At 34.1% G+C, this 17,187-nt stretch overlaps 2 protein-coding genes across 2 annotated transcripts; one reads left to right on the forward strand and one right to left on the reverse strand.

Moving 5' to 3' along the window:
* Positions 1-438: 438 nt before the first annotated feature.
* LOC306659811 (olfactory receptor 6C74-like) lies at positions 439-10,246 on the forward strand. The gene has a single exon (XM_079137605.1). The coding sequence runs from the start codon at positions 5,499-5,501 to the stop codon at positions 6,435-6,437; it is 939 nt and encodes a 312-aa protein (XP_078993731.1). The 5' UTR covers positions 439-5,498; the 3' UTR covers positions 6,438-10,246.
* Positions 10,247-11,016: 770 nt separating this feature from the next.
* Positions 11,017-12,711, reverse strand: LOC306659818 (uncharacterized protein). The gene has a single exon (XM_079137623.1). It carries the CDS (start codon positions 11,825-11,827, stop codon positions 11,498-11,500), a length of 330 nt encoding a protein of 109 aa, XP_078993749.1. The 5' UTR covers positions 11,828-12,711; the 3' UTR covers positions 11,017-11,497.
* Positions 12,712-17,187: the final 4,476 nt, after the last annotated feature.

The following is a 17,187-nucleotide window of genomic DNA, read 5'->3' on the forward strand; positions in this document are numbered from 1 at the left end:
GATTCAATGCAATCCCCATCAAAATACCAATAACATACTTCACAGAACTTAGAAAAACCAGACCTAAAATTCATTTGGAAGAACAAAAGACACAGATATTTTTACCCAATATTTTGGGTAAAGCAATATTAATAAAAAAAGCAATGCTAGAGATATCAAAGTACCTGTCTTCAAATTATATGACAGAGCTAGAGTATCAATAACTGCATGCATGCTACTGGCATGAAAACAGACACCTAAATCAATGGTACAGAAGACACAGAGACGAACCCACACATACACAGACATCTCATCCTTGTCAATGGTACCAAAAACATATGTTGGAGAAAAGACAATCTTTTATACAAATGGTGCTAGGACATCCATATGTATAAGAATGAAACTAGACCCTTTTCTCTCATCCTGCACAAAAAAAAAAAAAAAAAAAAAAAAAAAAACCAACTCAAAATGGATCCAAGACCTTGGAATAAAACAGAAATTATGAAATTCCTAGAAGAAAATGTAGGGTCAAAACTCCAGTTTTTAGGCACAGGCAACAACTTTCTCAGTAGGACCCCTAAAACTAACTAAATAATGCTAAGAGTTAATAAATGGGACATTTAATTAAAAAGGTTTGCACAGCAAAGGAAACTATTAGAAATGTGAAGAGAGAACCCACAGAATGGGAGAAAGTCTTTGCTAGCTACTCTTCTCACAGAGGATTAAATATCTAGACTATAAAAGAGCTCAAAAAACTTTACACCAAAAATTCAAATAACCCGATTCATAAATGGACAAATGAATTACACACTTTTCAAAAGAAATACAAATGGCCAACAAATACAAAAAATGCTCAACATCATTACTATTTAGGGAAATGCAAATCAAAACTACACTGAGATTTCATCTCACACCAGTCAGAATGGCAGTCATTGAGAATACAAATACTAATAAATACTGGAGAGGATATGGGAAGAAAGGATACTTTCACACAGTTGGTGGGACTATAAATTAGCATAACCACCATGGAAATCAGTATAGAGGCTCCTCAAGTCTAGGTATTAAAAAAACAAGACTAAGCATGGAACCATCATATGACCCAGCTATACCACTCCTTGGTATTTATCCTGAAGAATTAAAGTCATCATACTGCAGTGATACATGCTTACCCATGTTTATAGCAGCACAATTCACGATAGCCAATCTATGGAACCAGCCTGGATGTCCATCAGTGGATGAATGGATAAAGAAAATGTGGTATACGTACACAATGGAGCTTTATTCAGCCACAAAGAAAAATGAAATTATGGCATTTACAGTAAGATGGATGGAACTAGAGGTCATCATGTTAAGTGAAATCAGTCAAACTCAGAAGGTTAAGGGTTGTATGTTTTCTCTCATATGTGGAAACCAGAGGGAAAAAAAGAAAACCAACAGAGGGGATGGATCTCCTAAAAAGCAAAAAGAGATCAGTAGTGAAAAGAGTCCAAGGGGGTGTGTGTCAATGAGGGATGGGGGGAAGTACTGACCAAATTATATTGTTGTATTATGTGCAAGTATGAATACAGAAGAACAAATCCCATTAGTATGTACAATTATAATGCGGCAATTTTAAAAAGTGGGAAAAAAAATCTTCCTGCAAAGAAAATTCCAGGCTTGACTGTTGAACATTATCAAATATTAAGAAAATATTTGGTATTATTAAAAATAATATTAATCATAGACAGAAATGCAGCAGGAAGAAATGTTTCTAAACTACATAAATTGAGACAGTATAGTATTTGAGTTAGGATGAAAAAACACACAAAAGGAACAGAAAAAACAGTACAGAAATAGGCCTATATGAATAGACTAATTTTGATGTACTTTGATTGGAGAAAATGATCTTTCAAGAATGTGTCCAAAGCACCTAGATATTCATACAATAACCTTAAACTCTACTTCAGGTGGTGCATATAACATTAATTTGGAAAAGAATATAGACTTAAAATGTTTACAATATGTTAGAGTTTCTGGAAGAAAACACAGGATGTTTTTCTTTCCTTGGCGAGGGTGATGCCTTCCCCGGCAGAAGATGGACTACGAACCACAAAAGAAATAACTTGATCCATTGGATTTCATCCAATTGAAAAAAGAATTCTGCCCATTCAATACTTCATTAAAAAAAAAATTTTAAAGTATGCCCCAACTAGAATTCTTACATAGGCAAACATCTGGAATATAAAAAGAAATCCTAAGGGTAAAGAAAAAAGGGAGTGGGGCAATTAAAAGTGAGTAAAAGACTTTAACAGGTACTTCATGAAAGAGAATTTCAAGTGTCTAATAAACATATGAAAAGGGGTTTGACATTAGCAGTACCAGGAAAATGCAAGGTAAAACCAAAATAAGATACCACTGGAAAACTGGGGTAGTAAACTCAGTGGTAGAGCTTACTATGGTAGTGCTTAGCATGAAGAAAACCCTAGGTTCAGTCCTTATATAGCTACACACACACACATACACACACACACACACACACACACACACACACACACACAAAGACACTACTAGACATCAACAAGAGTGCTTCCAAGAGTGTTTGTGAGAATATGATACAACTTAGGTTTCTCATGCCTTGCTCTTGAGAGACTAAATCCAATTTTGGAATCTGTTTTAGGATTTCTTAAGATTGTTGAGATCAAGCCTGTCAGTTCAACACTTTCACTCCAAGTTTTCTAACAAAGAGTTTATATCATCAAAAAGATTGTCCAAGAATATTCATAGCATCTTTAATTCGTAATAACCTCAAAACGGAAAGGATATAAACATCCTCCAAAGGAAGGATGGAAAAATGGTATACTGCAACAGCAGACTACCACAAAGCATATAAAATAATAGATCACTGACACATGAAAGAGCGTAATCTCAGAAACATGTTGAACAACAAAAGTCAAACAAGAAATGCATGCTCTATTTCATTCAAGAACAAACAAAAGTGCTTTTTGTTGGTATAAATGAATTATTTTCTGACTGAGAAGGGCAGAGGAAATTTATGGTAAAAGAGTTGTTTTATAGTTCGATTTGTGTGGTTGAAATGTCTGTTTACATATGTAAAAAAGGCATTTTATAATATTCAAATTATATCTCAATAAATAAAATGCCAGATTAAAGAGTTTTAAAAAAGGAAACTTAATTGTAAAAAGTATTTCGGATGTTTAAGACTGTCTTTCTTGACATACATAATTTGTGATTTTACAAGTTTTATACCCCTGGGCCTGTGATGCAAAATCTACTTCTAAAACTGTCACAGAGGACCATGTAGATTATTGAGAATGACAGTGTGTTTCCATATGCACTGAAATAGTAATTAACAATAAATTTCTACCTAAATTTTCTATTTCTGACAATAAGCAATTAAAGGTCTCCTGGGTATCAATTGTGATTTTTAGTTCCTACTTCCTTTTTTATACTCCTCTAATGAGTGTTCTAGGGGTTTGTCCTTTTGGAATTCGTGTGACCTCACAGATGATTTTCAAATATCCTGTAGCAATATTGCATAGAGTCATTTAAATATAGTTTTCATTTATGACTGCAATGATCCTCACCAACTCAGAAAGGTGGGCCACACTATTCGAAGCAAAATTGGGGCCAGGGGTGTAGCTCAGTTGGTAGAGTGCTTGCCTCAAAAACATAAGGCCTTGGGTTCAATCCCCAGTACCGCAAAAAAAAAAAAAAAAAAAAAAAAAAAATCCTGGGGCTGCCCATATAAATCAGTTGGTAGATTGTTGCCTTGCAAGCGCAGTCCCTGGGTTCAATCCCCAGCACCTCCCCGCAAAAATTGAAGCAAAATGAACAAACAGGTCCATGAGTAAGGAAATTTGACCTTCACTGTCTTCTTTTCCTGAGTCTCTTTTGGTATGGATGCACAACCAACCAAGTTTGGTGTTCTTGATGGACTGTATCATCATGTCCCATACAAAATAAATGTCCCAGTGTGACTAAATATGCACTATAGAATGAACAAAAATATGTTCAGGAATTCTAAATAACTATACCCACAAATACTGGCACAGGTTTGAGGTATTTGGTACTGTCTTCATGCCCTAGGATTTATCAGCCAGATTACCACAGGGAAAACTGACAGTGTTCCACTGATGGAAATTTCTGCCTTCCTTCAAAACAACTAACCTTAATAATTGTGTACCGAATAAGACTTAAGACATCCATTGGTTGTTTTATAGATCAAGGATGGGTAGATCTCAGTTAAGTGTTCTTTTTTTTTTTTTTTTTTTCCTATCCTTGAATCTAGGAGAAAGAACCTGGTTTGTTGGAAGATAAAAGCAGCACATCAATAAGGAATCTCTGTTCCCAGTGAACTACTTCTTGGTGAGTACTGACCATGGGGATGATTTGCAATCTAATGTCTCAAATATTTAAACCAGACTGGTTATGATTAAGCTACTATTGTAGAGCATACATAGTTAAAGCAATAGGTTTGGCCAAATCAAAAAATCACATCAAACACAATTTAATTACAGTGACTTATTAATTAGAGCCTGATTTCAAAACATTTGTGGAATCATTTCACCAGATTCAATATCACTTCATCTGCTTTCTAGCTGGGTAGTGGCTTAAAAATATTAATGTTTCTCTGGTGACTGCTCAGAGCATCTAGGTGTGATTCCATCTACACCAGAATCTTCCAATGTAACAGTGATGTTCACAGAGAAAGGAATGTGCAAGTTATGACTGATGGCAGAAGGAAACACTTCCATTCTATGAGGTTGCTACAATGAAAGGAACACTGATTTGCCTCCTGTATGTTTATTCATTGAGCTTGAACAATAAACTTACATAACAATTTTTTCCCATCTCTAGACATAGTTTTTTAAATCTGTGTACAGGATAATTATGAGATTCTATACTTGTGAGCTTTCTTGCATACTCATGGGCCTTGGTTAAAGGACTCAGGTTAAACAGATTTCAGAAAAATAACTGGGTTGGAGCATGACAACATAGCATGGATTTTTGCCCAATTATTGGAGAGCTGCAGTCAATACATATGAGGATCCATAGAATGCATATCCCATAAATATAGAAACTAATATTTTTACACCATGAAAAGATATTTTCTGTGGGGTGTTCACCTTTGTCATCCACTAGCTGTATATTTTGTCTGCAAAAAATTATGATTTTCATACTGCATTTGTCTTACTTTACAAAGTATTTCCAAAATACTATTTTTCACAAAAGTTACGTTGTTTATAAAATTATTCTCAAAAACAACCAAACAAAAATGAAAATACCAGAAAAATATTCAAGATTTATAATTTGACAATGGGAAAAGTTCAATATAATTCATAATGAATTATTTAAAAAATAGAAAACAAGTCATTCAGAATAGTAACCACAAGCAGTTTTGTTGCTGTCATCATTGTTTTGAAGAGTGACTATCTATTAAATCCTTTCTTCATGGGTGGTAGTATTTTCTGCCTAACAGATGAAAGAGGGTTGATGACAGACAAAGAATTGGAGAAAACATGGGGCTTGGAAATGAGACAACCATTGCAGAGTTCACCCTGGAGGGGTTTCCTGCAGTTCAGCATCTGGGAAAGGTCCTCTTCCTGGTGCACTTGCTGGTGTACCTAGCCTCTGTCACAGGAAACATGTTCATAATCACCATCACCTGGACTGACCATCGCCTGCAAACACCTATGTACTTCTTCCTCAGCAGTTTTTCTTTCTGTGAATTCTGTTTCATCACCACCGTTATTCCTAAACTGCTGTCCATCTTTCTTTTAGGACAGCAGACAATTAATTTTACATCTTGTCTCACACAAGCCTTTTCTTTTTTATTTCTTGGGTCAACAATTTTCTTCCTCATGACTGTGATGTCCTTGGATCGATACTTGGCTATTTGCAAGCCTTTACACTACCCAACTATCATGAACCTGAGGGTTTGTTTCTTCCTGGTTTTCTTCTGCTACACTGTGTCCTCCATTATTATCACTGGTCTGATCCTGAAGGTTTCCCAGCTGTCCTTCTGTGGTCCACACGTCATCCCTCACTTTTTCTGTGATCTCGGCCCACTGATTCATCTCTCCTGTTCTGATACCAGATCTATTGAAATGCTGGCCTTTGGTCTGGCTTTGTTTATCCTTTTCACATCCCTCATCATAACCATCATTGCATATAGCAACATAATGTTCACAATCATGCGTCTCCCATCAGCCAAGGAGCGACAGAAAGCATTCTCCACCTGTTCATCTCACCTCATCGTCCTCTCTCTGATGTATGGCAGTTGTGTCTTCATATATGTGAAACCAAAGCAAGCGAGCAGGCTGGACTCCAACAGAGAGGCTGCTCTTGTGAACACAGTATTGACCCCACTGCTGAACCCTGTCATCTACACCCTGCGCAATAAGCAGGTCCACCAGGCTCTGAGGGACGTTCTGTCCAGGATGAAAATACAGAAATAGGATTGAAGAGCTTTCTAGGAAAGCTAAATCTGTCCATCTACTTCAATTTCCCACTCTGGGGTAAGTCTGCTCCATAGAACTACTACATATAGTGACCTAACTTATGTGAACTTTCACTTAGATGGAAGCTACCTGATCTTGCATCTCCTTTCACTGTTTGAAAGATAGTTCCCTATATTGTGCTGTAAAGTATCTTCCTTGCTTTTTTTCCATTGGTCTTATATAAGTTTAATTCAGAGAACATTTATGGTGAGGCTGACATATACAAATCAAATAATTTATCTTCCATATTTGTGTGTTCTGCATCTGTACATTCAACCAACTCTGGATGGGGAATATTTGGAAAAAAATTGCATGTGTGTATTGAACACGTACATTCTTTGGTCATTTTTTTCCTTAAACAATACAGTATAACAACAACTTGCATGGCATTTATATTGTATTGGATATTATAAACCATCTAGAAATGATTTAAAGGATATGGACTATCCAAGCAGTTTATAAACAAATACTGTACTATTTTACTGAGGGACTTGAACATCCATGGATTTTGGTATCCACGGAGGCATTGGAAACAATCCCCCAGAGATACTGAGGGATGACTGCAATGCAAACTCCTTAGGCTAAGAATAAAAGTGTTATCAGATTTAACAATTGATGTTCATGACATTCTTGAACTTGAATTTTCTGATACCTACAAAAAAATATATAAACCTCTATTTACACTGTATTTATTCAAGCATGTTTTGAAAGTTTAGAAGAAAATTGCTTATGAAAATCATAATACGATTGCCTTGTGAGAATTAATGCCAACTCATTGTTTTTGTTTATGTAAATTAACAAGTAGTAAGCTTTCTAATTTACCTATTTGGGTCTGTTTTCTTAGAGATATAAATAGCTTAGTGTTCCAGGTAGTTAAGATTGGCACTTTTACTTTATCATCTTTCACTTTTGGCAAATGTTATTAATGAAATTGCTTTAACACTTTTAAAAACATAAACAAAATAAAACCTTTTATTTGTGCTTTTTCTTGTAATCTATGCTGCCAATTGATGTTTCTGATGGCTGGATGATAGGTGGGCCTGGCACCAAATTCTGTCTTCTCATCTAAGAGAAATTTTCTCCTACTGTGATTTTAGAGGTGTCAGTATCTTTCAGGAAAAGCTAAATCCTGGTTGATATTTCATACAGCAAAAAATAGCAGATCTCCTAATTAGAAACAATTACAAGGAAAATGTGTGCATTGATAATGAAAAAGGAGTTAAACCGAATCAAGTAATGTGTTTACACTTTCATCAAGAAGTGGTTTTTTTCACTCCTGATTCCCCATGTGCATGGTGTATTTTTGATTTTCTGTGCATCAGATATTAGTGCATTTATTCCCTTCCATCTTGATTTTGCAATTAATTGTACTAAAGCTTAATCTCATAAGAATTTTAGACTTTCAAGAGTGTTGGCTGGGTTGGAGATGTGATTCAATGATAGAGTGCTTGCCTAGCATACATAAGGGGCTTAGTTCAATCCCCATCACGGCAAAAACCGTCCATTGACTGATTCAGATGTTTACTTCAGAACTCTGAGCAGCAATCTAGTAGACAAACAATCCAGCTGGAGAAAGTTTCCATAAGAACCCATGGGAGACTCTATCATTTCAACTTGCCTTGCTCTGTGCACTCTTTATGAAAAATTAACTATTTCACAAGGTATCCATAGGATATCTTTACCTGGGTATCACTCAGGGTCACAAAGTCCACACTAGATTATACAATTCTTTGTGAAGTGTTCTGAACAGCTAGGCAGAATTCTGAGTGTAACCTATAGACAGTATCCCAGTGAATAAAACTAGGTTCTCAGAGGGTGGGTTTTCCCTAATTCATCCTAAACAAAATTAAATATCTAATTTTAGGATAAGTGTACATTCACATACAGTTTGAAGAACTAATGTAGAGAGATCCCATGTCACCTTTACCTAGTTTCCTTCAATGGGACCATCTTAAAAATATAATAAAATGTCATAGCCAGGATATTGACATTGATGATGTCAAGATGACATTTCTATCCTGACAAAGATGACTTCTGTTGATCTTTTATAGCCTTTCACAGCCATACCCACTTATCTCCTGCTGCAACTACTTTTTGCCATTTCTGTGACTTTTCCAGTTTTAAAAAAAAAGATATGTATATGTATATATTAAATAAAATATATACATTAATGTATATGTGTGTATATATATGTGTGTATGCACATACAAGAAGTAGTCTTTGGGACTACTCAGCATAATTATTTGGAGATTCATCCAAACTACTGTTGTCAGTAGCTCATTCCTTTTTATTGCTGAGGATCATTCCACAATATGTAGGTGCCACATTTTTTTTTTAATTTGCCTGGTAGACATGGGCTTTAAACAGGTTTCAGCTCTTCCAAGTAAAGTTTTGTAAAGATTTGTATATAAGTTTTTGTACAAACATAAGATCTTTTTTTTCTCTGAGATAAATATCTAAGAATGTAATTCTTGGTTTGTATGGTAGTTGCCTGTTAGTTTTATGACAAAATGACAAGTTGCTTTCCAGAATGACTGTGTCATTTTTCTCACCACTAATGCATGAGTAATTCATTTTTTTGCATTCCTTTAAGCATTTGATGTTAATATTTTTGTTTACTATGATATAAAATTAATTGTCCATTTTGTAGTAATGAATGTAACTGTATAAAATATGACAAAATTTCAAAATTATCAATTTTTCTATAATTAAAAATTTTATTGAAATACTTGTAGTGTCACAGGGAGTTGTAAAAAATAGATCCGTATATGCTTCACCCATTAAAAGCTATAATTCAATATCACAATCCAGATGCTGACATTAATACAGTACATCAAAACTTTTTATCACATCTCCCACTTACACGTGTGTGTGTGTGTGTGTGTGTGTGTGTGTGTGTGTGTATAGACTTATTCATAATTTCATCATATTTTCTTTCAAACCAGAGTGAAGAGACTGGACATTTTCAACACCAAAGTTTGCTCCTATACCTTTACATAACTGCTTCTGTTTGTCTCTTCAGGTCTTCCAAACCAGCTATGACCATTCTGTTCTCCATTTTTTAAATATTTTTATTTAAAAATTGCTATGCAAATGGAAGAAATATGCAAACTTTGAGATTCACTTTTAAAAACAAGGACTCTCACAAAGAAAATATTTTAATTTTAATAACATTCAATTTACCAAATTTTCCTTTTTAGCATCATTTTTATATTTAAAATTCACAGATTAAAGGATGATTCTGGTTCTTGGTTATTTCTCTCTAACTAAAGATTTGTTGATTTTTGTTGATACTTTATTTTTTAATTTATTAAAATTTTAAACATTTTTTTCAGTACTGTTGAACACTTGGGCATTCTACCACTTGGCTATATCTCAAAACCTTTTTTAAAAATCTTAAAAAAATTTTTGTTTGTTATTTTTACTTCTACAGGACAGTAGGATGCATTCTGACATATCATACATACATGGAGTATAACTTCCCATTTTTTTGTGGTTGTACATGATGTGGAGTTATACCATTCATGTATTCTTATAAGAACATAGGAGAGTAATGTCCACCTCATTTTACTGACTTTCCTATTCCCATATAAATCCTTTTTATTTATTTCTTTATTTTTGAGATAAAGTCTCACTAAATTGCCCAGGCTGCCCTCCAACTTGCAATCCTCCTGCCTCAGTTTCCCAGGTGGCTGGGATTATAGGTGTGCACCACCATATCCACTTGACCTTTCATTTCTGACTACAGCCTGAGAATCTTTTCCCATTTACAGGGCTGGTGTAAGTCAGAATGGATTTGTTTTGGAGTTCCAAGGAAATACTCTCAATGTGGCCAGTTTGAACCTTGTCTTGTTTGTTTTAATTTTATTAGCCAAGATTTCAGTGAGACTAAAACCTTGGCATCCCCAATCTTCACATTATTTCTTTATAGTTATACACAATATTACAATTTATTTTGATGATTATAAAGCATGGAATATGATTTGATCTAATTCAGTCCTCATTATTTCCCCCTTTCCTTCCTCTGCTCCCTCTCCTTGTATCATTCCCTCTACTCTACTGATCTTTCTGTTATATACTTTTGGATATTCTTAATAAGTGCCTTGTTGATATATATAATAGTGATAGTCACTGTAGTATATTTAAATACATAATAGGAAAGTTATGTGAGATTCATTTCACTGTTCTTTCACACCATCCCTCCTCCTTCTTCTTTAATCCCTTTCTTCTACTCCACTGATTTTTCTTCTATTTTGATGGAATTTGCCCTGTCTTTTCTTTTCTTTTCTTTTTTATTTTTAGAACAACTCAGCAAAATAAAATTCCCGCTTATTGTTGGACAACATTGTTTCTCACATACATCAAACAGGCGGAAAAAATAAACAGCAATTTCACAGACAAAAAAAGAAAAAAAAAAAAAAAAGAAACCTTTTTATCTTTGGCCTTTTTAACCATCTCATACAAACCAACTACTTATAGTACTGCTAAAGTACATACACAAAAAGAGTTACTGGAATGCTCGGAATAAGATTGGGGCTTTGTTGTTGTTGTTGTTGTTGTTTTTGCTTTTATTTACAAGATTTTTATTTCTCCTTTGAGATCATAATGAACATGGTCACACCACAAGTAAAGTCAGAAGTAGGACACAGAACACTCCACAGGCTGGTTGGTCATCTGAGATCATTAAAAATGGCTGACCCCTAACAATATGTACAAAAATATAAAATGTAAATAAAAAATACAAACAAATTTTCCTTTTTTAAAGTACTTTTAAGAAAAAAACAGCAGGGCCTTGGAAATTTTGATTCTTTTTTTTTCCTCCCCTGTTGCAAATCCACGTTGTGATTTGGTTGGGTGGTGGAGAGCGCGTGTCATCTGCGGGTGGCACTGCCCGCGGGGGTGGGCGGGCGCGCCTCTCTGCTCCAGGGTGACCAGGTTTAGAGTCTGAGACGGGAAGTGGAGGGTGAATAGGTCACGGCGGCCTTTTAGGTTTAGTTTAACTTTTCCTTTTTTGCGGTCTAGTCAGCCTCATCGGTCTTCTGCTTCTTGGTATCAACATCATCATCCTCGTCATCTTCAGCTGCCTGTTTGCCCATAGCTGCCTCAGCCTCCTCATCTTCGTCTCCATCCTCTTCCTCACCATCACCTTCCTCCTCCTCCTCCTCCTCTTCCTCACCACCCTCTTCCTCTTCTACCTCATTGTCAGTCTCCTGCTCCCCATTTTCCTCATTAGCATTCCCATTAGCAGGGGCATCTCTTCCATTCTCTGCCTCCTCCACAGCTTCCTTCTTCTCCTTTAAGTCCTTGGTGGTGATCTCGGAGCTGGTGTCCACGGCCGGTGAGCCCATGCAGTGGGTTAAGGAGGGAACGAGAGTTCAGGGACTCTGGCGATAAAGCTGCCGGAGTCCGCGGCAGCGGAGGTGGTTGCAGCGAGCAAAGAGCTGGACCCCGGAACAATGCAAAGATGGCTTTTCAGAGCAGCCAGTGGGTTTCTTTTATTTTTTCTTATTTTGGACTAGATTCTGCACATCAAAGAAAACATTCAAAGTTTGACTTTGTGATTCTGGCCGATTTCACTTAGCATGATAGCCTCTAGTTCCAGCCATTTACTAGCAAATGCTACAATTTCATTTTTTATGACTAACTCTCCATTGTGTACATATACACCACATTTTCTTTATTCATGCATCTTTGGACAGGCACCTATGCTGGTTCCATAGCTTGTTTATTATAGATTGTGATGCTGTAAACATTGATGTGCTGTATTACTATAATATTCTGATTTTAGGTCAATGGTAAAGCATATTATTCAACAAATGACACTGGGAAAATGGACAGCAACTCCTGCCCCTCCCCCAAAATAAAACAATAATTTGGACTCCTCCTCACACCATACACAAAAGATTAATTCAAAATGGTTCAAAGATTTAAATGTAAGATCTTAAATTTTAAAATTCTCAGAATACTTATAAATCTATGTGGCCTTGGATTAGGCAAATGTTTCTTAGATATGGGACTAACAGAGCAGCAACAAAAGAAAATCAGACACATTAAACTTCATTAAAATTTAAAAGATTGTCCTTCAAAGGACACAGGAAAGTGAACATACATTTTATAAAATGTGAGGAAACATTTGCAAATCATAAAGCTAAAAAGAAATTTTTAACTAACATGTACTTCATTATACTTTATATGTTCCAGAAACAAGTTTCTTATCGGGTTTATGATAAATTTCTTTCAACATTCACAACTTAAAAATAAAAACACAAATAATCCAATTAAAATGATTAAGAAACTTCAATAGCTATTTTTCTGAAGAAGTGTTACAAAAGACCAAAAACACATGAAAGGTGCTCAGCCTTATTAGTCATTAGTGAAACGAAAGTCAAAACCACAATGGGATGCCATTTCTCACCCACTAGGATGACTGTACTCAGACAAATGGAAAATAACAAGTGCCATTGAGAATGTAGAGAAACCGGAACACTCCTGGACTGCTTGGTGGAAACAAAAAATGGTACAGATCCTTTGGAAAACAGTTTAGTGGGGCTAAAAATAAATAGTTAAATATAGTTAACATAGTTAACATCAATTCTACTCCTAAGTATACATCCCAGAGAAAGGTAAACATATGTCTATATGGATGTTAATAGCAGCATTGTGTGTAATAGTCAAAGAGGAGAAAGTACCCAAGTATCTATTAATGGATAAATGAATAGACAAATTAAGATATTTCTATACAGTGGAATATAATTAGCTATAAAAAGGATAAAGTACTGATATATGTTACAATGTTAATAGACCTTAAATATATGCTAGTTTGAAAGAATTCAGGCAGATCAGGCCACATGTTACACAATTCCCTTTATATGAAACACCCAGAAAAGACAAATCCATGGACACCCAAAGCAGATTAGTAAGTTTTAGGAGGTGGAAGAAGAAGGAATATGCACAGATTACTTAATGGACACAAGGTGTTCTGGGGTAAAACTGTTCTTGAAACCAGAGAGATGGTTGTAAAAACATCTGATGTGCTAAATGCCACTGAATTGTATGCTTCAAAATGGTTGTTATATGAATTTTGCCTCAATAAAAATCACACATGCATTTCATAAACAACAAAATTTTATTAAGCACTTAATATTTGTCACATTGTATTATGCTGTTAGACTCTGTAGATAAGACAATGAATAAAAGTACCTCTTATGAGCAGCAGTATAAGAAATGACAAACAGAAAGTACAACACTGATAAGCCTTGATATTTTTATTCTAAGTAAAAGCAACCAGATACAAAAATCCGCATTATATGAAACATCCCAAATAGGCAAACCCATAGTAAAAGAAAATTGACTAATGGTACCAGGGGCTGGGGGAAAAGGAGAATGGGACAAGACTGTTAATGGGAAGAAGGTTTCTTTTTTAATTGATAAAAATATTCTGAAATTATTTATGCTGCTTGTAAATATACCTACTGAATTGCACATTATTAAGAGATAATTTTTTCATTGGTATATATGTATATATATAATATATATGTGTCTCTCTATATATAGAATGATTATGATAAAGCATATCCATCCTTTGAAGCATTGTTTATATGTGATGAAACATTCCATTTTTTCACTTCTAGCTCTTTAAATAAACAATATGGTTACTCTATTGTAATACAATGCCAGAATTTTTTTTACTCCCAGATATCTGCTTGTAACTTTTTACCTTTTGACCAACCTCTCTAAATCCTCCGACTCCACCTACCCTTCCTGTGGCTCTGCTAATCACTATTGTCTTCACTATTTCTATGAGATCAACATGTTTAGATTCTGCACCTGAGTGAAATCATGGGGTTTCTATTTGCTATGTCTGACTTATTTAACTTCATATAATGTTCTCTAATTTCAACTACATTGTTGCAAATTACCAGATTTTATCTTTTTAAGTGGTGAATGCTATTTCATCATATATATGCACCACAGTTTATTCATTATTCTGTTGATGGAGAGATGTTGGTTTTGCATCTTTGGTACTGTGAACAGTGCTGCAATGAACATGAGAGTGCAGTTATTTCTTAATCATACTGATTTCATTTCCTTTGGGTGTACTAGTGGGACTAGTGGGTCATTTGGTAGTTCTATTGTTAATTTTTGAGGAACCTTCATACTCTTTTGCATTATAGCTATACCAATTAACATTCCCACCAACAATGCATTAGTGTACCTTCCCTCCATAATCCTTGATATCACTTGTCACTTTTGTCTTTTTAATATTTAGCCACTCTTACAGGAGTAAGTTGATATTTCATTGTGCTTTTGATTTGAATTTTCCTGACGATTAGTTGAGGTTGAGCAGTTTTCCATATACCTTTTAGGCACTTGCCTGTCTTTTTTAACACTAGAATAATTTTAATGTCAAGTAGAATGTATTGCTCAGAAAACCATGGAATTCTAACAGTAAAGTCATGGTTATTTCAATATAATACAATTTATTTTCACTTATGAAGTCACAGACACTAAGAAATGGGTGAGGCTATTTAAACAGTAATAACAATATCAATAATTATAACCAGGATGATGTATACTAGATAGAATGGATATAAGGATACAATGTTTCAACTATAGATGTAATTATAATTCTTTAATGGAGCCTATAATTATGGTTAAATAAATGTCTGCACATTTTATAATTTTAATCTAAACTTTCAAAAGTGTTTTAATTATTGCTCACATTATATTATAATGTATGAGAGGTTATATTACTTACTCATACACAGAAGTTAAAAAATTATACACACTGGTGAAAATGTACACTTGCAAACAGAAAGTTTCGAAGACCATCTGTTTAGCAAATCAAATGAGGGAAAAAAGAAGTTAAACAAAAACATTTGAAAGTAAGAAACTGAGGAAATCATGAGCAAAATTAAAGTTAATTTTACTACTTTAACAACGTAGGATAAAATATAACATATGTGTGACTATGCATTCTGTGGTATGTGAATAGACATATAAGCCAAAGACTAATATATAAGAGAGCATCCAGAACTTCAGATTTGTGTACATTTTTTTTAAATTCCAACTTCTTTTTTTTCTTTCTATACAAAATAAAGTTTTTATCTCCTCAAGTTTTATCAAGATTAAAACATAAATTCAAATCAGAACATAGTTCATTATGTTACATTAATCTAAATTAAATAAACTAATCTTCAACAATGACACATTGTCATCTTCTACTTACAACAAAAACACTTTGAATTGTTACAGTTTTCAAGCTTGTTTTTCTATTGTTTCTTCTTAGTTATACATGACAGTAGAATCCATTTTGATATAATTATGCAAGTATGGAATATAGCTTATTCTAGTTAGGACCATATTCTTGTGGATGTACATTTACCTATTTTTAAATTAGATTCTTTATTTATTTATTTACTTATTTATTTATTTATTTATTTATTTATTTATTTATTTATTTTTGCTATTGAGTTGTTTGAGTTCTTTATACATTATGGATATTAACCCTTTATCAGAGGTATAGTTTGACAGCTTTCTATAATTCAGTAGATTCTCTTTTATCTCTCTTATCCTCTGCTGTGCAGAAGCATTTTGGTTTGATTTAACCCAACTTGTCTGTTTTTCCTTTTGTTGCCTGTGCTTTTGGGGTCTTATTCCAAAATTTCTTGCCTATTCTAATATCTTAAAGCATTTTTCTTATGTTTTTTTTTTCTAGTAGCTTTATAGTGTCTACTTAAGTCTTAAAAGTAAATATTTGTTTATTGTAAGACATAGGGGTCTACTTTCATTCTTGTACATGTGGATGCCCAATTTTCCCAGCATTATTTGTTGTAGAGACTGACATTTTTCCAATGTGTGTTCTTGTCACTTTGGTTAAAAATCAATTAGTATCAGATGAGTTGATTTATTTCTTGGATCCCTATTGTATTCCATTGGTCTAAGTGTCTGATTTTATGCAACCACCATGCTGTTTACTTACCATAACATGTAGTTTATTTTGAAATCAGGTAATGTGATGTCTCCAGTTTTGTTCTCTTTGTGCTTGAGATTGCTTTGACTACCCAGGATTTTTGTGGGTCCACATGAATTTCAGAATTTTTTTTTCTATCATGTGGAAGAATGTCATTACTTTGATATGCATTGCATTGAATTTATAGATGGCTTTGGGTATTATGAACATTTTAACAATACTAATTTGTCTAATCCATGAATGTAGAATATTTTTCCACTTATTTATATCCTCTTCAATTTTTTTCATCAATGTTTTATAGTTTCTGTTGTGGAAATCTTTCACCTCTTCGATTAAATTTATTCCTAATTATTGGTGTACTTCATTTTAAGTCATTCTGAGAAAGGTAATTATAAGCATAACAAGTACATTTCCCCTTTTGTGTGAGGTCATAAGTGATATCAAATTATGATTGATAGTATCTTTGACATAGAATTAGCTAGGGATATTTTTCTCAATAAAACGTTTTACCTGATATCAGGGTTGATCCTTCACTGGGTACCTTCAATGGTAGATAGTGACCACTCTGGATACATAGGTTCAATTATTGGATCTGATCTTAATATTTCTATTTGTTTTGTTCACTCTTCAATCATGGCTTATCTCAAGAAAATATATAGTATACTTTATTACTTTAAGCATAGTAAACTATCAAATATTAAAACCTTGGGGAGACTTATATTCTCAGTAATTTGG

The sequence above is a fragment of the Sciurus vulgaris genome, assembly GCF_902686455.1.
Source record: "Sciurus vulgaris genome assembly, chromosome: 4".
Classification (NCBI taxonomy): Eukaryota; Metazoa; Chordata; class Mammalia; order Rodentia; family Sciuridae; genus Sciurus; species Sciurus vulgaris.

What these genes read in the sequence shown, in the direction of transcription:
- LOC306659818 (XM_079137623.1), bottom strand. Translation starts at nt 11,827, where the DNA reads ATGGGCTCACCGGCCGTGGACACCAGCTCCGAGATCACCACCAAGGAC.
- LOC306659811 (XM_079137605.1), top strand. Translation starts at nt 5,499, where the DNA reads ATGGGGCTTGGAAATGAGACAACCATTGCAGAGTTCACCCTGGAGGGG.